This window comes from Macaca thibetana, chromosome 11, assembly GCF_024542745.1.
Source record: "Macaca thibetana thibetana isolate TM-01 chromosome 11, ASM2454274v1, whole genome shotgun sequence".
Lineage (NCBI taxonomy): Eukaryota > Metazoa > Chordata > Mammalia > Primates > Cercopithecidae > Macaca > Macaca thibetana.
Genome location: NC_065588.1, coordinates 120,804,187 through 120,826,510, shown reverse-complemented (window position 1 = coordinate 120,826,510; position 22,324 = coordinate 120,804,187). Strand labels below are relative to the sequence as shown.

General features: G+C 57.5%; 2 protein-coding genes across 31 annotated transcripts in view; one reads left to right on the top strand and one right to left on the bottom strand.

Annotated features, from left to right (window-relative positions):
- NCOR2 (nuclear receptor corepressor 2) overlaps positions 1-22,324 on the top strand; it is a 240,891-nt gene that overhangs the window by 143,503 nt on the left and 75,064 nt on the right. For 28 of the 30 annotated variants that reach the window (XM_050747807.1, XM_050747808.1, XM_050747805.1 and 25 more), the window contains 4 exons: positions 599-653; positions 3,105-3,203; positions 19,442-19,578; positions 21,285-21,457. In XM_050747807.1, the coding sequence (XP_050603764.1) occupies positions 599-653; positions 3,105-3,203; positions 19,442-19,578; positions 21,285-21,457 (464 nt within the window). The remainder of the gene's footprint in view (positions 1-598; positions 654-3,104; positions 3,204-19,441; positions 19,579-21,284; positions 21,458-22,324) is intronic. The other 2 variants (XM_050747803.1, XM_050747799.1) reach the window with 1 other exon arrangement.
- The window catches only part of TMEM132B (transmembrane protein 132B), a 1,306,862-nt gene that overhangs the window by 1,248,620 nt on the left and 35,918 nt on the right, over positions 1-22,324 (bottom strand). The window lies entirely within an intron of this gene.

Here is a 22,324-nt window from a genome sequence, read left to right as displayed (position 1 = left end):
GCAGGAAGCCAGTTGGGACAGTGCCAGCGCCCCGCCACCAGCCTCTGACTTAAGTCCATGCTTGCTGCCTCCTTGGTTGGCCAACCCCCTCCCGCTGCCCCATGGGCACTCGGAGCCTCTGCTCCCAGCTCTCCTCTCCTGGGGAGGCCCAGCAGCCTGGTGAGCCGTGACCCCGTTGGCGGGTCCCTGCCATGTTCCCAAGCAGACCCTGTGTGGGCCGGGTGAGGCCATGCTTCCCAGATCCAGCTGGAGAGAGAAACAAAAGCGGATTTTAAAGGGGGGGGAACCCCACCAAAGAGCTGCATGTCATGTCCTCATTTTTCCTGGAAGCCGCCTCCAGCAGGACAAACAAATATATTTTCAAAGGCGCTAAAGCCAGTGACTCACTCCAAGGAACGCCCTCTCTTACCCCTGGGTCCCCACCCCTCCCGTCTGCCACAGCAGCCCTTCCCACACCCCCCTGGGCTTAATTGCTCCGAGTGGGGCGGTGCCCGCCAGGCCGGGCCAGTGGGGATGGCAGGCGCCTGGGAGCCGATCGGCCGCCCTGCAGGGAAGCCCTCCTCGGCCAGGTCTCACGCCCACCCTTCTCGTCCCACAGGTTCATGCAGCATCCCAAGAACTTTGGCCTGATCGCATCATTCCTTGAGAGGAAGGTGAGTCGCTGCCTGCCCTATTCCCCTTCGGTCTCCACCTCCGTGGGCAACTGCGTGGACTCAGGGTGGAGGCCCTCCCTCCCTGCCTACGAGGCCCTAGCCTGTTTGGCCCCTTCCTCCGGGGGCCATGCTCCCCTCCTCCCTCCTTCCCTCCCTCTCTTCCTTCCATCTGGGAGATAGATCAGTGCAGGCCCCGCCCTGGCCTCTTGGGTCCTTGGAGGAGGAGCCTCAGGTTGCTGAGCACCTGGGAACCCTGGGAACCCCGGGGAGAACTGCACGGCCAGGCTGCCCAGAGCCCCCGTGCCCGACCGGGTCTCCTGCAAGCTCCTCAAAGGCCGTGTGGAGCGTCCTTGCATACTGGGGATGGATTCTGGAAGCACTGCATGCCTGGCATCCCAGTGAAGTCTTCATAGGCAGGAGTGGCGTGCCTCAGAGGGACTGGAGGACCAGCTTTTCTAGGTCCTTCTGAGGGTCACTGACTGCTTTCTGACACCCCTAATGCCAAGCCAGATGTATGACCTACAAGTCCCCATCTTCTTTGGACAAACCTTTGTGTGGAACTGAGGCCTAAAGCCCACTTTGTGTCAAGCCCAGGCCTGGAGCAGCTCCAGTTGGCTGGTAGACACAGTGTCCCCAGAGAATGGTAAAGCCGTTGTTTTGCACCCACAAGGCTGGTTGGACTGTGCCTGGAGAGGCTGCAGGTGGGAGAAGTTGGCTGGATGAGGCTGTGTGTTGGACGTGGCCCCTGGGTCTTCCCCCAGCATCCTGGGGGTCAGAGGAGAAAGGCTGCCATCCGTGTGTCTTAAGCAGCATTTCCCTGAATCCCGTTTCTCAGAGATGGGGGCCTGCCCACCGCAGCTTGGTGGACACCCTGCTTGGGCTTCCTGGTTGTAGGAGGGAGGCCAGGAGGATGAGGCACTTATTTTAAAGGACAGCTGTTCCCAGCGCCTGCCCCTCGTGAGCTGATAACCGTAGAAGGAGAGAGACGGAGCAGTGTGGGGAAAAATCTCTCCATGCCTGAAAAACCAGTGTGGAGAAACAAGCCCTATAAATAGCCCATCTTCTGAGTGACTACGTCTCCCTCAGGGAGTGGACGGCACGGCGGACTCTAGGTTAGGGCTCCCCGGGATGGAAGCAGGGCATTTCAGAAACTGGCCATTGAGCAATCCTCCTTCGGGACGAGGGGATTAGAAGTCTTTGTGCTGGGGAGTAAACTTCACGGTGTTCTTTGGCTGAGAGGCAGCCCAGAACGAGGCTTCAGTAGAGCTTCCAGAGGGGTCTGGAGCAGGAGCTGCCGACGGAGAGGCCGGCAGGGGCAGGCGGGTCTTGACAGTGAGTGAGGCTGACGTCTGGCTGGGAGCCAGGTGGACCAGCCAGTCTGTGCCCGCCCGCGGGGGCAGCTGCTGTCCAGAGCCTGGCTGCCATTGCTGAGCACAGGAATGAGCTCTCCTGAATTGTTAAAGGAGAAGTCGGGCACCCACATCCCCTGAATTGCAATTATTGGCATCTGATTATAAAACGTCTTTCTCAATTGCTGTGTGGGTCCTGTTTGTGGGCCGGGTTTAGCCTGGGGCTGCCTAGGAGCCCCCCTGGCGGTTGTACTTGGCAGGAGGCTGCCAGCTGGGGGCTTTCTGTTGAGGGCAGTGAAGTTTGAGGCCCAGCTCAGAGGCCTCACAGAATGCCCCTTGGAGGTGGGGTCCTGGCTTGACACCGGCCAGAGCATCGCAGAAACATTTTACGGAACGGCTGCGGGCATTGGCGAATTGGGCTCCATGCCCGCAGGTGGGGGCATCGTGGCATCACTTTCTGAGGCTGCCCCTTTTACTGGTCCCATTTGGCCGGGGTTCATAGAGGGCTGGTTGCTCCGGCTTTCAGACCCAATCTACATGGAAAAGACCGAGGCAGAGAAAAGAAAGAAACCCAGGAAGAGGCATGTGGGGCGTGGGGTGGTCCCTACTCGCAAGGCTTGGAAGAGGCTGTTCAGGACCCCGAATATCAGGGAAGAGAAGGCTGAAGTCAGGGAAAGGAGAACCCAGACCTGTGTTTGGGGAAGGCTTTGAGTTTGCCCAGCTGTGGGCTGCAGTCCTTGTTTCCCATAAGGGCTGGGGGTGACATATAGCGACATCAGCGCTGTCATTAACCATAGCAACAGCAGTGATTGTGATAACAGGAAAGACTTCCATCATGTTTACTCCGGGCCAGGCCTCGTCCCAAGTACTTTACCTACGTGTTAACTGATCTGATCTTTGTGATAACTCTGTGAAGTATGTACAATTAGCATTCCCATTTTACAGATGAGAAAACTGAGACACAGAGGTTAGGTCATCTGCCCGAGGTCACCTAGCCGGTACGTGGAGGAGGCAGGATATGAGCCCGGGATGTGAGCTCCTGGCTCCTGCCCTGAATGCCTGCGCTGTACCCTGCTCAGTGTCCTCTTTCTCTGTCCCACAGACGGTGGCTGAGTGCGTCCTCTATTACTACCTGACCAAGAAGAATGAGAACTATAAGAGTCTGGTGAGACGGAGCTATCGGCGCCGCGGCAAGAGCCAGGTAAGAGGCAAGGTGGGGGTGGCTGTCCTTGGGGTCTGGCTCCCTGCATGCTGAGCAGCCACTTGCTTGGTGGCCAGCACCCCGCATGGCTGGCAGTAACCGTCTCCATGAGTTGTCGCTTGGCCACTGGCAGTGTGAGTGTAGGCTCCCCTCTGTGGTGGCAGCAAGTGAGGGGAGACCCTCTCTGGGGTGCTCACCCTGCTAGGCTATCTTGAGCCTCCCCTAGTGGCCAGGAAAAGAGCTGGGGGGAAACAACCACGGGCCTCCTCAGTCGGCAAAATCCTAGACTCCTGATTGGGTGACCTGTGATCTCTGTGCGTACAAAGGCCACATTCCAAAAGTAAGGGCTTCCCAGGATGACTCGGGGTAGTTCCCAAACTTCACGTGTTTAAAATGTTAATGGTTGTGTGTGTTTATCTTAATGCATACTTGAAAGAAAAAATAGCCAGTACTTCAGCTCGCCGTTTTTTCAGACGCCGTTGCTTGGAATGAGACTGAAAGATTATTTACGCTAGAGCAGGGGCTGGCAGACTGGGACTCTGGGGCTAATCCGGCCCACTGTCTGTTCTTGTGCATAAAGTTTTGTTGGAACACAGACATGCCTGTTTGTTTACATATGACTATGGCAGCATCCTTGCTGCTCTGGTGGAGTTGCATAGTTGTGACCAAAAGTGTATGGCCTACAGGGTCTCAAATGTTTACTATCTGGTCCTTCATAGGAAAAGTTTGCTTTTTCCTCTGAGCTAGAGGAAAAGGAGTTGGTTTGAAAAAATATCCAGTAAATAATGGTAGAGATGAGAGGCTCAGTGGCACACCTTTTGAAAGGGGGATCCTGGGTGCTCAGTGTTTGGGAGAATTTGTTTTGCGTCGGGGCTCTTGAAGCATCGTCTCAGAGCAGATGCTGGGAGCACCACACGGAGGAGGCGGTTGGAGGCAGTGGGCACTTTGGTGGCTGCTGGATTGGAGTCAGTAGAGGCATTTCCTTCCTGGGGGCCTCAGTGGCTGGGGGAGCCGGGCGAGAGTGACAGAGGCCAAGAATAGCACGAGCTGGGATAAGGGGACCCTGAGGTTTTCCTAGGTGGGTACTAGCATCCTCTAGCCCCTCCCCAGAGCTGCCCGCCTTCCCTTTCCCAGGCTGCCAGAGGTCGAGACCCATAAGCCATTGAGACCAGCCATCACGGGCTGGGGGCGGGGTCCCAGTGTCTGCTGTGAGACAGCCGCTTTCCTACAGCCTAAGAAAAGTCCCATGAGGGAAAGGAGGCTGTTGTCAGGAGCATGAGCCACACCTCGCCGCATTCCGAACGTCCGGCCACGATGCCTGGGGCTGAGCTTGGTCCTTATCCGCAGGGATCGTGGAAGGGTGGCTGCCTTTGGCTTGTGGCGAGGGTTTTCTTGTCTAGTTTTCTGTAGCCAGAGTTGACCAGTCTGCTTACCCTTCTAACAGATGTGTAAAACCAAGGCCAAGTGGCACAGAGCATGTATTCCAAAGATGTAGCTACGTTTTATTTTTGTTTTTTTGTGTTTTTTTTTTTTTTTTTTTTTTTTTTTTTTGAGACGGAGTCTCACACTGTCACCCAGACCAGAGTACAGTGGCGTGATCCCAGCTCACTGCAACCTCCGCCTCCTGGGTTCAAGCGATTCTCATGCCTCAGCCTCCCAAGTAGGTGGAATTACAGGTGCATGCCACTGCATCCTGCTAATTTTTTGTGTTTATAATAGAGACGGGGTTTCACTGTGTTGCCCAGGCTGGTCTTGAACTCCTGACCTCAGATGATCCACCTGCCTCGGCCTCCCAAAATGCTGAGATTATAGGCATGAGCCACTGCGCCGAGCTGCTATGGTGTTTTTGAAATTGAAGTGCATTTAGGAATTTTCTGGACTGAGAGGCAAAAAAGTAAGTGCCAGGCCGAGAGCATATAGGTGCTGAGGTATGAGAGGCAGCAGGGAGCGGTGGGGATTGTGGCAAAGGAAGAGTGGCTAACAGCCTCAAGAGGTATTTGGAAAATATCATCAGGCGTCTGTTGAGCACCTACTGTATGCTCATTCTCTTGCTGGCCTTCCCAGTTCCCCTCCCACGACCTGTGTGGGGGCATTGAGGCTGGGCTTGTGGTGGGAGCCCTTCCTGGTAGCTGGGCTGGGGGCTCTGAAGAGCAGAGGCCCATCCCCTCTGCTTGTGTGAGATCCACATTTGCACAGAGGGAGGTGGGGAGACCATGGTGGGGGGTGTCGTTCCCCATCATATCCTGTTGTAGAGGCCTGGCCTGTACTCTGGTAGAGTGAGAGTCCAGTGGAATGAGTGTCCGGCTTGCTGTCCATGGAGTGACTGAGTGTCTGGCTTGCTCTCAGCAGAGTGAGTGTCCGGCTTGCTCTCCGTGGAATGAATGTCCAGCTTGGTCTCAGGAGTGAGTGTCCAGCTTGCTGTCTGTGGAGTGAGTGTCCGGCTTGCTCTCCGTGGAGCGAGTGTCCGGCTTGTTCTCCGTGCCACGGGTCTCCCTGTGCCGCGGGTCTATCTGTGCCGTGGGGTCTCCCTGTGCCACGGACCTACCTGTGCCACGGGTCTCCCTGTGTCGCGGGGTCTCCCTGTGCCGCGGGGTCTCCCTGTGCCATGGATCTGTGCCGCGGGGTCTCCCTATGCCATGGGGCTCCCAGGGAGGCGGCGTTGGGGGCATATCCTCGAAGACTCCGTAGAATAAAGGGCCCCAAAGATGAGGTTGCGGAGCAGCCCCACAGGCGGACAGGGACGGGGCCCTCGAGTACAAAGGCAGGGAGCATGAGAAACAGTGCGTGTCTTCAGGAACAGCCAGGAGCCTGAGTCTTTGGATTCAAGGGGGTCCCGGTACCTCCCAGGACCTTAAACGAACAAAGAAATGGAGAAAATTATGTGACCCTCTTTCTTTTGCTCACTTTTGATGGGTAAATAGAGATTTTTTTACCCTGTGAAAAATAGAAGTGCAAACTCAATAAATAACAGCTCACACTTGACTTCAGTGTCTGGGGAGGGAGTAGGGAGTGGTGAGGCCTGCGGCTCATTACAGAGCTTGGGCCCCCTCTCAGCTCCAGCTGACGCTTGGCCAGTGGCCCTGAATTGCCAGGTGTTCTGATCTTTGATGATGAGCTGGAAATCTAGTTTTATGTGAAACCACCTGATTTTAAATCTTAGGTCACATTTTTAAAAAAGGAAAAAAACAACTCAACACTGTATATGCCACGCAACTGTTACTTGCTGTTGAAATCACCTCCAGCCCCTAGTAGAAGACCTCTGGGTTAGACTACAGTGAGACCGGGGAAGGAGGGCATTATATGCCTTGGGCCAGGCTGGCACCAGGGAAGCCCTAGAATGTTCCGTAGCAGGGAGGAAACATGCCCCTCTTTACACTGGAGATATCCTGGCTTAGCCGTGGTATCTGCCGTGCCTGGGAGTTGGTGGGGCTTTGCTGGTGAGTTTTTACCCCCTGCTGAAGCTGCTGTTCCAGGCAGGGGCTCCCAGGATGGGAAAATGTTGCTTGTCTGCTCTGCCTCTCAGAAGGATGGCAGAAAGCAAGCTGGGCAGGAGGTTCCTGTCTGTCTCCAGGACTCGCCCCTTCCTCGGATCAGCTGCGTTTGCTAAGGAGGTGGTGGCATGGCCTGGGCCCTGCCAGGGAGGGAGAGTTACACTCATATCCCGGAACAGCTTCTGTGCCAGGTAGATCCACTGCCCTGCCACCCCACACAGGCCCGGTTCACCACCACAGGATAAACAAGGGTTCCCAAGTGCTAACTCTGGGGCTGAGAGTCCTCTCTGCCCATGGCAGCAAGCAGAATCAACGGCAGCCTCAGGCTCAGCCTGTCCTGTTAAGTGGAGATGCAGTGGCTGCCGCCAGCTGAGTGTCTCTGTGTGTGGTTGGGTCTGTGGAGCCGCTGACACTGCTGATCAGTCTGCTCCAGATGAGGGCGCGGCAGGGTGATGGACGGGAAGGGGCAGGCGGTGGTGGGCTCTGAGTGCACCAAAGCTGTGATCACACAGAACCTGCAGCTCCTTAAGGAGGGCGGGGAGGTGAGCCGAGACCACTCCCCACCCACTACCCCACTGCCTCCGCGTGGCTGGCACCTGCAGGCTGGGACAGGTGTCCGGGACTCTCAGTGACTGTGGGCTGGGGAGCCACTGCCCTGTGCTTTAGATACCACTGGCACCCAGGACACCTCTGTGGGCCGGTCCTTCTTTCTGACATACCCTGGCAGCTCAGGCCTTGTGATCAGATGGGAATCCCAGGCTATGGAGCACACGAGCTCCTGCCCAGCCCCAGTCCCCTCACAACTGCCCTAGGATACTTGTCCATGCTTCTCTCTCCCTCATAGGTTTCTGGGTGAGCAGACACAGCCCCTTCCCCCTACTGTGACACAGGCCCCTCCCCAGGCACCACGGGAAGATGGAGAACCCAGGTCTTCCCAGCCAGTGAGCCCACGCACCCTCAAGGGTAGGGTGCCCGCTGCCAGGGGATGCTGCCTGCCTCTTCCCCGATGTCTTCTGTCGGGGGAAGCTTGAGCTCCCTTCTCTGTGGTGTTTCTCTGGAGGGCAGCAGGTCGGGTTCTCCCTGCCTTCCTGGGCCCTCTAGTTTTAGAAGAAGACTTAGTTTATCTCAGCCAATATGCATTGGACCCCTTGGTGGCTGAGTGGGGGGTGGGACCTGGGAGTCCAGTGAGACATGGGAGCCCTGTCAAAATTCCAAGGGCACCGGCCCTGCTGTGTGATGGGGACAGGTGCTGCTGGCCGCCGTGGTGGCGATGGTGATGATGGTGATGGCGATGGCGACAGTGATGGTGCCGGCCAACAGTCACGCAGTGCTATCGCCACACACCGTGATGATTTCAAGCTCACTAGTGTTGGCGAGAGGTGTGTAATTATCCCCACTGGCCAGATGAGGAGCCAGAGGCACAGGGAGGTGAGGAAGCTTCCGAGTCGCCTGCTGAGTGGCAGACTGAGGGTTCTAGTCTGTCACATGCGGCCCAGGGAGCTGGAGGGAGGCCCAGGTGTCCCCTTGGCAGCACACTGGCCATAAAGCCAGCCTTCTGGAAGTCAGCCCTGATCCGCCAGGTAGGACAGGGCTCTCCCATGGCCTGTGCAGGGCTCCTGCAAAGGCAGCGCGGCAGAGGGGCTCATGATGAGGCTCCATGTCGGTGGGGAGTCAGATGCTGGATGTGGGGACCCCAGGTGAGCCAGGCTCGATCTGTGCTGTGGAGACACCCTCTGATATGGGGTGGGTGGGAGTCCTGGGGCGAGACGGGGCTCAGTACCCCCCGCCACCACCTGCATCTCTTCCCCTGCCATGTGTCCCTCAGCTCCTGGGGACGGCAGCTGGTCACTGTCTCTTTCTCTTCCAGCACCTCTGCCGTTACCATATATGTCTTTGGGGAGTTGCTGAGGGCTCTTCCTCATCTCCCTCTCTCCCTCCTTGCCTCTCCTCTCCATTTCGTCTCCCACTCCGTGTCTCTTGCGCTCTCTCAGCACCCCCACTCCCGCTGCACAGCCCCTCTCTCCTGGGTGGCTGTGGAGGCTGCTGTGGGTGGCCGCAGAGAGGCTGTGGTGCTTGTGGTCCTGGCGTGGTTCCCGTGGCTCCAGGCCACATCTCTGCTGAAGACAGCGACGAGTGGCTGCTCTCATGTCATCAGGACAGATGCCGCTTGCAGGGGTCTTCCCGCTTCATGTCCCCAAGCTTGCTCGCCCCACAGACCCCCCAAGAGGTGTCCATCGGATGTACAGTATGTGCATGTTCATCTGGGGGCCTTTATTCAGTGCCTTCTGTATGCCAGAGTTGTCAGACTCTACCTTCAGATGCGAATCCAACCTTAATCCTTCAGAAAATAGGGTAAAGGGATCAGCCGTGCCCCGCCCGTCTCAACACCCCAGACTTCCCCGATTCCACACTGCAGAGGTGGACACAGGGTGGGACTTCCGAGGTGTCGGGGAGTGGGCATGACTGCCCCTCCCAGGCTCCACAGCGCCCACGTGCCGCCTGTGGATTTCCCAAGTTGGGGGGTGCATGGCTCAGGACCAAGGACATGGGTGCCCCTCCTTTAGCCATTTGTCAAGGGGGGATTGAAGTGGAGGCTGTGGTGGGATCCCGAGGGAGGGCAAGCCTGTGGGCTGGGGTGAGAAGTGACTCCAGGGACACTGGGCCGTGCACTTTCCCCAGTGGTGAGGCTTCCGACTCCCTCAGACATCACTGACCACACTGGGATTGCTGTAGCCAGCATCCTGGGGCTGTGCCCTCCTGGAGTCCCCCCCACTGAGGCCAAGGTCTGCCTTGTGAGGGGACATGTCCCAGTCCGAGTCCTCAGATGTGAGTGCATGTTGGAATCACCAGAAGGGCTGGGGAAAGCCAGTCGCTGGGCTGCACCCCTCACCCCACAATAGGGCTGAGACCCAAGACTGCATTTCCAAGGAGCTCCCAGGCACTGGTCTAGGACCCTGCTGAGAACCTCGGTGCTGGGGGTCAGCCCCCGAGCAGGGAGCAGGGTGGCTGAAGGGGTTGTCAAGCCCGAGGTGGGCTTCCCGACAGCCTGGACCACCCATGGGGGTACACTCGAGCTGGAACGGCCCTTCCCAGGTGTTTGGGATGGGCAGCGGCCTCCCTGGCCAGGGCCCAACTTGGATGAGGCAGCTCTGAGCTGAGTTATTGTCAGCGGGCCTGACAGCCGAGCGCAGCCAGCCCCTTCCAGAAGGGATGTCCGGCCAGTCCAGCTGAGGAGGCAGCCTGTGCATCTGCATGTTTGCAAAGCCACGCTTTATAGATGCTGTGGCCACCCGAATGCTTAACCACAGCCTGGCAGCAAGACGCCAATGCCACCGTGTCATCCCAAGGACACCCGCCCTGTCTGAAGCGCTTGGACCAGGCCTGGACCTGTGCCGCCCTTCTCTGCCCTGTCACCCCCACACCATGTGCCCTATACCAAAGCAGTTTGTGTGTCATTTCGATGGCTGCGTTTCTGAAACTTGGATGGTTATAAAGTGGAATATAAAAGTCCTTGATTGAAAGTGCTGGCCATGGGACGTCTCTGGACTCAGACTCACGCTGCATGTGGCCGCCTTCACTCTGGCCCACCTTGGCATCCACGGCACTGGTGCTCAGCCTTGTGGCCAGCTGGAGGTGAGGGATGTGCATGACTGTTTGGAGTAGTGGGATTGCCTTCTTGTTTAATGGAGAGTGCCATCCTCTTTCTGGAAGCTTCTCTGTATTCTGACACAGGGGGATGCAGGCCCAGGCGTAGGCTTTTGGAATGCTAGCTGCTCCACACCCACCCCCATGAGACTCCACACGCCTGAGCTTTGGCAAGGGAGGGCTGAGCCCCCACCTCCCGGAACCTGGCCCCTGAGATTGGCTTTTGAGCCTGGAGGCTGGGTTGAGGCCTGAGCATCCTCTCCTGGGCTCCGAGCCCCATCGCCACCACCCTGAGGTGAATCACGATTGTGGGGCAGCGGGCGGGAGCAGCTCAAGCGCTGGCACAGTGGTTTATAGTTCATGATTCACCGATGGAAGGGCCGCGTTATCCTAGTGAATTGCAAAACCAGAGCCCAGGAATGCTGGGGCCTGACTACAGACCGTGGGGGAGTGAGGATGTGAGGCTGGCTAGGCCAGGTGGCAGGGCCCAGCCCCTGGTAGCCAACATGGCCTTCCCGCAGCAATAGGGGTTCATGTGGCCAAGGAGGCCTCTGTTTCTGCAGAGATGGAACACTGAGAGGGGAACAGCCCGTCCGGGGCTCCACTCATCCAGCCTGGGTCCAAGGAGGAAGCCCAGGGAGGCCGAGGCCCTGCCCCGGACTGCTGCTGTCCTACCTGTGCCCACTCTCCACCGCTCCCCATCTCTGTCCCTCTGGGTCTGCTCTGCCCAAGCCCCCAGCTCTGAGCCTCCTGCATTTTTCTAGGTTTCTATTTCTCTCTCTCTCTCTCTCTCTGTGTGTGTGTGTGCGTGCGTGCGTGCGTGCATGGGTGGCTATGTCTGTTTCTCTTGCCATGTCTTCCTTCCCCTTTCTCTCTGTCTCTCTATCTCTGTGTCCACATCTCGTCTATTTCTGTGTGTGCTTTCCCTTCTCTGTTTTCCCCATCTAAGTCTTTTAACTCTGTCTCTAGCTCCCTCTATCCCCCTTTCTCTCTCTCTCTCTCCGCATCTCTTCTCTTCCTCCTCCCCTGCCCCCTCCCCTCCTCACCCTGTCCCTGGGTCTCTCCTCTCAACCTTTCTCCTCCAGGTCTTTGCTCCTCCCCCACCTCTCTCCCTTTTTCTCTCCCTCCCTCCCACTACGGCCCCCTCTCCTCTGCCTCCTCCGTCTCTCCTCTCCCAGCTCTTTGCAGAGGGACTGGTGACCTTGTTCTTCTCGCTGTGGCACTCAGACAGCTTGCACGGGGAACAGTGTGACCGGGAAGGCTGTTTCAGGGCAGGAGCAGCCAGGCTTGGTCCCCGGGGAGGGGCAGCCGCTGTGCGGTGGGTGCTGGCGTTCAGGGCCAGCCGCCTCCCCAGGTGCTGAAGTCACTTGATGGTGGGGACCGGTGGCAGGGCGGGCCAGATCGCCCCAGGCTGTGTTTCAGCTCCCAGACTGAGGGCTTGTATCTTGTTTCAAACCTGCTGCCTGCCTGGGGCTGGGCCAGGATGGGCCCACAACCTTCTGGTGGTGCCGACTTTCCCAGGCCTGCTGGAGGAGGTGGCCACGTCCTCTCCACTCAGGGCCAGCTGGGCTGGGCAGGATTGGGTGCAGATTTAGAGTTGAAGTGAGCAGATGTCTCTGGTTTCCTGCCCAGCTTTGTGCTAGGTGGGGAGATAGTTGGGGGCTCCCTGAGTCCTGCAGTCAGGGATGTTGCTCCCAGGAAAGGCAGCTGGTGGGTGGGCCGGAGCCCAGGCATAGAGCAGATCAGGCTGCAGGTTGAGGAAAAGACAAACATGGCCTTTGCATCGGCCAGAATGCAGTGTAGGGGGGACCGCATCAGAGAGGCAGAAGGAGGTGGAAAATGTGAGCGCTCCCCAGGCAGCGGATTGGTCAGGCTCGAGGGGGCGGGGGGTGCATCTCAAGCTGGGCTGCTGGAGTCAGGAAGTAGTTCCCAGAACACCAGCCTTCGTGTCTGGCAGCTGGAGGCGCTGAGGGAGGGGCCCTGGCAGGCTCACAGCTGGCAGGTTGTCCCTGGAGGATGGGCGGTGTTTGAGTCTGTTCTGCGGGGACGTCATTCTAGGTGATTCCTTCGTGGACAAGACAAACAAGGTCAACCAGGTGCGGTGGCTCATGCCTGTAGTCCCAGCACTTTCGGAGGCTGAGGTAGGTGGATCGCTTGAGCCCAGGAGTTCAAGACCAGCCTGGGCAACATAGTGAGACCCCATCTCTACAAAAAAATTTAAAAATTAGCCGGGTGAGGTGGAATGCTCCTGTGGTCCCAGCTTCTTGGGAGGCTTGAGGTGGAAGGACCACTTGAGCCCAGAAGGTGGAGGCTGCAGTGAGCCGTGCTCATGCCACCGTGCCCTTCAGCCTGGGCAACAAGCAAGACCCTGCCTCTAAAAAAAAGGGCAAACAGGGTCCCTGGAGCCCACACCCATGGGGGGTTTGAACCATGCGCAGGTCCATCAGCGTGGCAGTTTGAGAGAGAGTTAAAGGGCAAACATGTAAGCCAGGGTCAGGAGGCCACTGCTGGGCAGGACAGCAGCTTCTAGGGAGCTGGCCCCAAGGCTTCTCTGAGGAGGTGTCCCTTGGGCTCAGACCTGCGTAATAAGAAGGGACTGGCCAGGCAGAAGTGGGGGGAGCACCCCAGGCCATGGGCACAGCACGTGCAAAGGCCCTGAAGCAGGAACATGCAGGCCAACTTCCAGGAGGCAGGTGGTGGGCACAAGGAGAGCTGCCCTGAGGGAGGTGGGCAGGGGCCAGGAATCCCGGCCTCAGAGCAGGAGCAGGGGCTGTGGATTTGACGCCGAGTTGCAGGACGGGATCTGAGTTAGGATTTACACAGAGCCTCGGCTGGCACAGCACACATCTGTACAGGCGAAACAGCCTTCCACGCGCATGTTAAATGTTGCTCACGTTCTGTCGACACGCATCTTTCTGCCGTGGAGTGCTGGTAAATGTTTAACAACCAGCTTTCCGTAGGGGGAAGCTGAGTTTGTAGCACGTGCCGGTTGCCATGGTGTAAATAAATCCTCCCACCGTGCCCAGCGCCACGCGAAAACGTGCTGCCACTGACTTGGAACTGGGGAAAGATGCCCCTAGCACCAAGCTCTCTTACCCTGTCCTCGCCCTGTGCGTGCCGTTGGCGGAAAGCGCCTCCACAGCACAGATGACTTCGTAGCTCCGTGTAGCCAGATGATCAGGAAGCGATGCCCTTGGAGTGCTTGTAACCTTTGTTTTCTTTTTTTTTTTTAAGTTTATTATTTTTTTAGAGATAGAGTCTTGCTCTGTCACCCAGGTTACAGTGCAGTGGTGCAGTTGAAGCTCACTGCAGCCTTGACCTCCCAGGCTCAAGGTTTCCTCCCACCTTAGCCTCCTGAGTAGCTGGAGTTACAGGGATGCACCACCTAATTAAAATTAGCACCACCAGCTGATTGGTAGCGATGGGGTCTCACTATGTTGTCCAGGCTGGTCTGAACTCCCACCTCAGACGATCCTCCTGCCTGGCCCTCCCAAAGCACTGAGATGACAAGTGTGAGTCACCTTGCCAGGCCATAATTTCTTCAATTGTAAGATTATGTGTTTCCATTTTTAATAACGGCCATGAGCTGGTAGCCACTGGCTCCAGCACACCTTGGTATATCTTATAAAAAGACAACCCTTATGCAGTGAGACGGCCTCCCCCGACTGCATTTTCCCCAGCAAGGACAGGAGAATCCGAGGGGCAGAGAGCAGGTGTTAGGGAAAAGCTGCCAGCAACAGGGAACTCTGTTCTGCCTCAGGTCTGACCCCGACCCCACTCTCCACACCAGTCCCAGGCTCCTGGGATCCCCGTCCCTACACTGCCAGCAGGTGGAAGGTGTCATGAGGATGCCCCCTCAGGGGCACCTGGCACGTGGTAGATACTCAGTGAAGCGTTTGTTGAATGAGTGCATGAGATTGAGCCACAGACGGTGCTGCTGGGTATTGGAAAGCTCTCCTGACACATTTGTAAGGACTTAGCATCTGAGAATTAAATCTCATCAGCCCCTACCTGGATGGTCGCAGCACCTTCTCACTGGACTCTCCCCTCTCATTCCTGGAGTCCACCGTCTTCCTTCCCGCGACCTGCTGTTGGATCGCCTTTTAACATGGGGCGGGTCATGTGACTCCCCGCCACCCCTGCACCTTTCGAGAAAGGTCCCCAGGGGCTCCTGCCGCCGTCAGGATGCCACGTGTATTTCTGAGCATGGGTGTTAGCCCTGGCCAGGCCCTCCAGCCATGCCCCAAAGTGCCACTTGGTAGGCACAGAGGCCATTTTCCCGTCGCCATGCCTCAGAGGCCTCCTGCTCTGCCAAAGCCCCTTCCCTCTCCTTGCATGTCAGCACACCTGGCTGCCTCGTCTGCACCATGAATGTGCCTTTTGAATGTGTCCTCATCACCGTCACCTCCATCTGGCCTGTCTTTGTCAACCTAAGTGCAAGCTCCATACAGTTGGGGGCCACATCTTTCAGCGGCTGGTGTGCCCCTTGGGGGTTCAGGGCATGCTGGCGGAGGGAAAGAATCAGGCAATGGCATCATTTGGCTTAAATGGGCTTAGGGAGGAGGCTGTGAACCCCCAACCGAGGGCGGAGGTAGGGCACCTGGATGTAGGACCTTCTAGGAAATGCTGTGTGACCTTGGTTGAGTTACTTAACCTCCCTGTGTCTTTGCATTCTCATCCATAAAACTGGGATGATACCAGTTGTTGGGAGGATTCAAGTAACAGGTAACAGGAAGCGATTAGGAGAAGGCCTCATCAGATGTGCTCAGCTTGTTCGTTGTTTTTATTGAGATAGTTTTCTGCATAGCCCGCGGTCTGGGGCTTCTGCACGGGCCCGGTCATGCGCTACTTGTCTGGCAGGCTCAGGGTTACGGGTTCATTGTCCAGAGCTGGGGGCAGGTGTCCCTTGGGGCTTTGGGCCAGTGGCTCTGGCTAACCATAGATCCAGTAGGGTTTGCCACAGAGTTGTGCTGTGGTTTGGGGGGATGTTTCTGACCATACACGGGGCACAGACCCACCGTCGGCCTGACCAGTGGCACGTCTGAAAGGCAGAGGTAGCCCTCCACCACGAGGGCGAGGTCCTTTGAGATAGTGGAGCTGGCTTCTAGTTCTTTCTGATTCCCCTTCTTTCAGGCCCCTCACATCGAGGGAATGGTGCCCACAGGCGTTTTCTGCTGCACAGAGAGTCCTTTGTGTGCCTTGTGAGACAAGGATTCTTGAAGGCCTCCCTCCTCAGTGGGGTCTGAGGCCAGCCGTGGCAGCTTCTCCTGGCGCTGGGTAGAAATGCAGAGTCCCAGGTCCCACCCCAGACCCACTGAGTGGGAATTGGCAGGGGATGTGTATGCACCTTCAGGTGTGGGTAGCACTGGCCTGGAGCAGGGTGCTCTAACGAAAGCCTGCAGGCCAAATCCGGCCCACCACCTGCTTTTGTAAATAAAGTTTTACTGGCACACAGCCATGCCCTTTTTTGATACAAGGGCTGCTTTCACAAGACACTGGCAGAGTTGAGTAGGGGGGTGACAGAGACCGCATACTTGTCCTCTGGCCCTTACAGAAAACGTTTGCCAGTCCCTGGTAAAGCACTGGTTCTCAAATCTGGCTGCCCATCGGAATAACCTGGAATTTAACATACGAATGCCTGGGTCTTGGCCCAGAGATTCGGATGTCATTGGTGTGGGGTGTGGCCTGGGCATCAGGACTTCTCAGGGCTCCCCATGAGATCTGAATGTGCAGCCAATGTCATAGGACCTTGAGAACCATGGACCTCAGTGGCCTGGGAAGCCCAGCAAGTGCAGTTCTGCCACTCTGTGGACAGGCCCGAGACCCGGCAGCCCAGCCTCGCCAGTGTTGGTCGCTGCACCTGCTGCCCTAAAACAAAGAAGGCTTTGGGGGCTGAGCCGGCTGCCAGGTCCCCCCAGTGCCTCCGGAGTTGTGAGCTGGGGCCTCCCTCTCCCTGCGCAATCTCCCAGCAGCGAGTATGAGCAGCCCTAAATCAGTCCCTCGGCCTCCCGGGTGGCCGCTGCGAGACCCTGCAGATGTTCGTCATTAAGGCTCCCGGGGTCTGTCCCACTGGAAAGCATGTTTTAAGGCCAGGGCTGCTCTGGCATTCCTCCTTTTCATCTTCCGCTACCGGACTCACTCAACGTGGGCTGCAGGGATGCCTCTCCCACAGGAGATGTTGAGCCCACAGGAAGTGAGGAGCCCGTGCACAGGGCCCTAGGCCTTGGCTGCAGGGTGGCCCAGAAGGGGCCACCTTGTGCTAGTGGGTGTTGCTGCATCCACTCCAACCAGAGGGTGAGGGTGGAAGGCACCCCTGCCCTGGGGGCTTGTTAACATGTCAGGTAAGAGGAGGAGGCAGGGCTTGGTGACAGGATTGCACTTGGTGCCTCAGTTTCCTCTTCTGTAAGATGGACGGGTGGGTGGGTAGGGGAGACCACGTGGGATGGAGCCAGGCATGTGGCACCGTGAGCGATCGAACACGGAGACATGGGGGTTGACCATCCAGGAGAGAGGGGGTTGTGGGCAGGCCCTGGCAGGGCTTGTAGAGTGTGGAGTAGGGGGCAGGTAGGACAGGTAGACGGGGCCGGCTGGCGAGTCTGCAGAACACAAACCCTAGATCCTGGCCGGGGGTTGGCTGAGACTCTCAGCTGGGGCTTTGGGGACAGCAGGGTCACATCCCCCACATGCTGGGCTGTCAGCCTTCTTTGCTCCGAGACCTTGAAGCTTTGCCTCTCTGAGCCTCAGTTTCCTCCTCTGCAGAATGTGGCCAGTGATCATGGCTCTCCTATTTCTGAGGCTGGAATAGTGTTTGCAAAGTACTTGGTGTGGTGCAGGGGGTGGGTGACCCACCATGACATCCCTCTGGGTCACTGTTACTCATGGTGTTTTCATCTCCATCAGGACTTCAGAGGGGCCAGGAGCCGGCCCATGTAAAATGGACAGCACAGTGCTGGGTGTATAGTTAGCTCTCGGGGATCTGTGGGGATTTTCTCCTCTGCACCAGCCTCTTCCTCCTTGGGCTTTTCTGAGGACTCGGAGGAGAGCTCCAGTGGGGAAGGTTCGTAGCTCAGGGCCTGGCCCAGGTGCACCCCTCTCCCGACTGGCCCCTGCCTGCGGCCTGATGGGTGTGGAGCTGCATTTACTGGCCACGCCAGGGCAGACATTAACCTGCTTTGTGGGTCCATGGGTGAGGCCCCAGGGGGTCATGAAGCCCCCACCAGCCTAGACGCAGGGGCGAACGGGCAGATGCTCCGGGAAGGAGGCTCCGTGGCCGCTGCTCCCATCAGGAGGGATGCTGCCCATCAGGAGGGATGCTTCTTGGCAGAGACGTAGCTGCGTGTGGTCTCAGGAGACACCAAGCTCCATGTGATTCAAAAGCCCCGGCCCTGCCCAGACTCCGGCCCTGGGCTGTTGCCAGGGACATCTGACCCAGGGAGTCGGCATCCAGGCCGGGCAGCCCAGGGGGCAGGGCTCCCTCCCCAGGTCCCCACCTCTGCCCACATCGGGCAAATGCGGACAGAAAGGACACTGTAGGAACAAGCCTAAAAAACCTCCTGCCCCAGCTTCTGCCTCCAAGAGTCTTCACCTGGTGGCTGTTTAAAGGTTACGTTTGAGGGTTTGAGGTCAGGAGAGGGAGAACAGGCTGGTCCCAGAACGCCGGACACCTGTTGGGGAATCAGCAGCAACCTGGGGCGGGGAGACTGTTCCAAGTCATTGGGCCACTCTGCCCCTTCCTGGCTCCTCTTACAGAACACGGTGGCGTGGGATTCCTGGGGAAGAGAGGCAGATGCAGGCCCGAGGTTCTGCCCTGGACCCAGCAGCAGCCTCAGAGAGCCCACGGTTGCCTGCAGCCGTGAGACCCTTGCTCTGTTTCTCTGCCCCATCCTAAATGAAAAGAGACTGGAGAGAGCGTTGTGTGCAGGGCCCGCGCCTGTTCCTGGCAGGAAGGAAAGGCCGGAGAAGGGGCCTCTCTCACCTTCCCGACCCCTCCTCTTCTATCTGCTTGGAGTTCTCGCTCCCTGGTTTGAAACATTGGTGTGACTGTGCCCCTGGTACACATTAAAAGGCTTTGGGGTTTATTTTTATTTCGCTTGGCTCAAAGGGATGGAAAGATGGTCTGGTTTGGCAGCTGCCTGCAGGGAGGACCTTGGGGTGTCCAAGAAAATCAGTGTGTGCTTTAAAAGAAATCAGGCGGGATGAAAGGAAATCGGGAGGCAGTGCGGGGAGGAGCTCACACTCCTTCCTCTATGTCGGTGAGGGGAGGGGCGGCGGGCCCAGAGTGGCTGGGACAGGTTGGGGAGGCAGACAACAGGAAGAGGCCCAAGTTAGGAGGCTGGCTTGGCTCCCAGCCTCTCTGATCTGCTCTGTAAAATGGGCTTGTTCTGTCCCCCTGGGGTGCCGGCATGCGAGGGAGACAGCAGGAGCGGCCACCTCCACGCAGGCCTGGGGCCTTCCTGGGCTCTGGGGAATCGGGCATCCCCCCACCTCCCCGTTGTACAGACTCAGAGACAGAGGCTTAGAGAGGTGGCCTCAGCTCTGTTGGGGGCAGGGCTGGGCCGTCAGGGGTGTGTCCCCACCTTCCCAGATGCTCAGGCACCCCTGCTGAGGCTCACCAGGGCACCTCTGGGGCCCGGATCACTTCTGCCCCTCTTAAATATCCCGGCCAGATGCGCATGTAAGCATGGCGAGGATTCTCTCATTTCAACCTCCCAGCCCTCAGCTGAGGCACAGGCATGCTGAATACTCACGTTGCCAAGGCAAAGGAATCAGCACAGAGAGGTTAAGACCCTCATCCAAGTGCACACAGCCACTGTGTGGAAAGGGCAGGAATTGAAGCCAGCACTTCTGACACCAGTGCTTCCTGCCCCTCACCCCAACTCCGCCTACCCAGGCCCCTAGGGCGGCAGGACCCCAGGCGGTGCCTCTCCCCAGCTCATGCCAGTGGGGCCTGGCTTCCCGGTTGTTTATGGCCTCTTCTGGGTGGACCCCACGTGTTTTTTTCCTCCTCCCCAGCTCAGGCTGAGCCCAGGTGCAGAGATTCACCTGTTCATGGTTTCCTTCCCTCCCCACTCCCCTCTGCCCTCCCCCGGGGTCTGACAGCAGCAGCAACAGCAGCAGCAGCAGCAGCAGCCCATGCCCCGCAGCAGCCAGGAGGAGAAAGATGAGAAGGAGAAGGAAAAGGAGGCGGAGAAGGAGGAGGAGAAGCCGGAGGTGGAGAACGACAAGGAAGACCTCCTCAAGTAAGGCAGCCCGCTGTCCCCTGCAGGGCCCGGCTGCTGACCCAACCCAGGTGGCACACGGGTCTGGGGAGCCCTTTGTAGAGATGGGTGGGGCGTCCACCAATTGCCCGTGAGCAGGGGAGAGGGCTTTCTGCTCGGCTGCCCCTGACAGCCCCCCTTCCAGAAGCCCTCCCATCACCCTCCTCCTCCTTCCCGGCTCCCCCCCATATCCGCTCTCCCTTTCTTTCTCCAACCCTCTGGAGACTTTAGAGACTGATAGCTCATTTGAGCTCCACTCCTGAGCTAATAAATCCAGGCAATGACTTTGGAACTCTCTGCCTCCCCTCCTCCTCCCGCTCTCACCTCCTGAGGCGCCAGGAGGGGGGAAGGGGGGATCAGAGGCACTCCTGGAAGGACTAGGTGTGCAGGCGGCTGCTGTCACCTTTAGAATCATTGATGGCAGTGTGAGTTCTTGCAGATCAAGGCACAGCCTCACCGTGGGGGCCGTGACGGCCTCCTGTGCCTGCCAGGGGCTGCGGGAGTGCAGCCAGCTGGAGAAAGGGGGGCGGCACGACTTAGCGCCAGGTACCTGTAATGGGCTCAGGAATTTGGCTTCAGAGAATATCTGGCTTCCTCACCCCGTCTCCCAGACACTTCCAGCAAGGGCCTTTCAGGAAGATGAATGGGAAGGTGGAGGTGATCAATCTGAGCCTCCCGCAGTAAAACTCTCCCCAGTTGCTTCTGCAAGAGCCCCAGCTTGTGTATCGAGGTTGCGAGCACCCCCACACACCTCAACTAGGCCTGCAGGCTAGGCCTGCATAAAACCGGCAAGAGAGTTTCCTCCTGCCAATGCCTAAGACACCTGGCCCTTGATAATACTGAAGGCCAATGTATTGCCTCTTATAGAGCCCCTCTGGAAATAGCTCCTCTGTGGTGAATAAAATGGCCCTGTAAATTGCTGCCAGCCCACACCTCCATTTAGTTCACCAAATAGTCTTGCAGACAGTATCTATTTGGTGCATAAAATGGTCTTGCAGATAGCCACCAGCCCAGAAGGAAAGTTCCCAGTACCTCCCATTTGGGGAATAAAATAGCCAGCCAATTAACTACTTGTCCACGTGGCCTTATTGGTGAATTAAGTAGTTGATAGCCCAGGTTACACCCTCTATCCGTTCTTTTTTTTTTTTTTTGGAGACAGGCTCTTGTTCTGTCGCCCAGGCTGGAGTGCAGTGGTATAATCATGGCTCACTGCAGCCTCGACCTCCCAGGCTCAAGAGATCCCCCTGCCTTAGCCTTCCAAGCAGCTGGGACCATCAGCATATGCCACCACACCTGGCTAATTTTCTGATATTTTTCTTTTGTAGAAATGGGGTCTTGCTATGTTTCCCAGGCTGGTCTTAAACTCCTGGACTCAAGAGATCCTCCAACTTTGGCCTCCCAAACTGCTGCAATTACAGGTGTGACCCAGCACACCTGGCCGCAACTCCCTTTTGAGAAATAGCCTGGCATTGTTCTGCCAGCTGTACTCCCACGTCTGGTGAACGGGGAGGCCCTGCAGACCGCCCCCGGCCACCCTCACCTCAGGCCTCTCCCTGTCTTTCTTAGCATCTGATTAGCGCCACTGCTGGCAGGCAGTGCAAATCCAGCTGAAGAAACGGTCTCCTCCAGTGGCCGTTTGATTTCCCGGCTCAGGTGAAACCATCCTGTCTCCCCTCTCTGGTCTGTAGGGAGAAGACAGACGACACCTCAGGGGAGGACAACGACGAGAAGGAGGCCGTGGCCTCCAAAGGCCGCAAAACTGCCAACAGCCAGGGGAGACGCAAAGGCCGCATCACCCGCTCAATGGCTAATGAGGCCAACAGTGAGGAGGCCATCACCCCCCAGCAGAGTGCCGAGCTAGGTGAGCCAGGGGCCAGGATGCAGGTGGGGGAGGGGCTGGAGACGTGGCGGGTTGCACTCATATGAAAGTTTCGTGCAATTTGAGTTAATTGGCAACTGCCAAGGGGCTGACGTAAGACATGGTTAGGGTCAAATCCCAGTGCTAATTACTGGATGTGCTGTGTGACCCAGAGTGAATTCCTGAACCTTTCTGTGCCTCAAGGTCCTCATGTTCTCAGTGGGAGAAATCGGTGGTTACCTCTAAACATGGAGGGAGAGTTGTAGTCACTTGCTATGTGAGAAGCACCTAGAACAGTGCCTGGGGTGTAGGAAGAGCTCAGTGGCTTCAACCAAAGTGATTTCAGAGCATGAAGATGTCACATAAAAAACCCAATGACCAATTCTGGATTTTTTGGTTGTCGTTTTTAAAACAGAAGATCTGGCCACGCGTGGCCCAGGTTGCCACAAGGTGGCAGTTGTTGGGAGCCAAGTAACCAGCACCCCTTCTTAGAATGTCATGGGCTCTACTTGTCCCCACCCAGCCTCCACCCTGGTAGGCATCTGGGTTTGTACCTTCACTTCCGTGGGCCTCGGTTTCCCCTTCTGTTGAGAAGGGTGTTCATCCCTCATTGCCTTCCCAGAAAGTGGAAAAAAGTAAGAGATGATGTCAGTGGCAGTTCCCAAGATTCGCCACAGGGGGCAGCGGTGTGCTCCTGTTGTCTCTGTTTAGCTGTTAGGCTCCAGCCCTCCAACCACTGCGGGAACCCACCCAGGGGCCAAGCGCTCAGGCCGAAGCCCCACCTGCCAGGGCTCATCCTCAGGGTGGAGATGCTGCTTCATCTCCCACAGACCCCCACCGTCCCCTAGGGTCCGGCTCACACACCTGTCT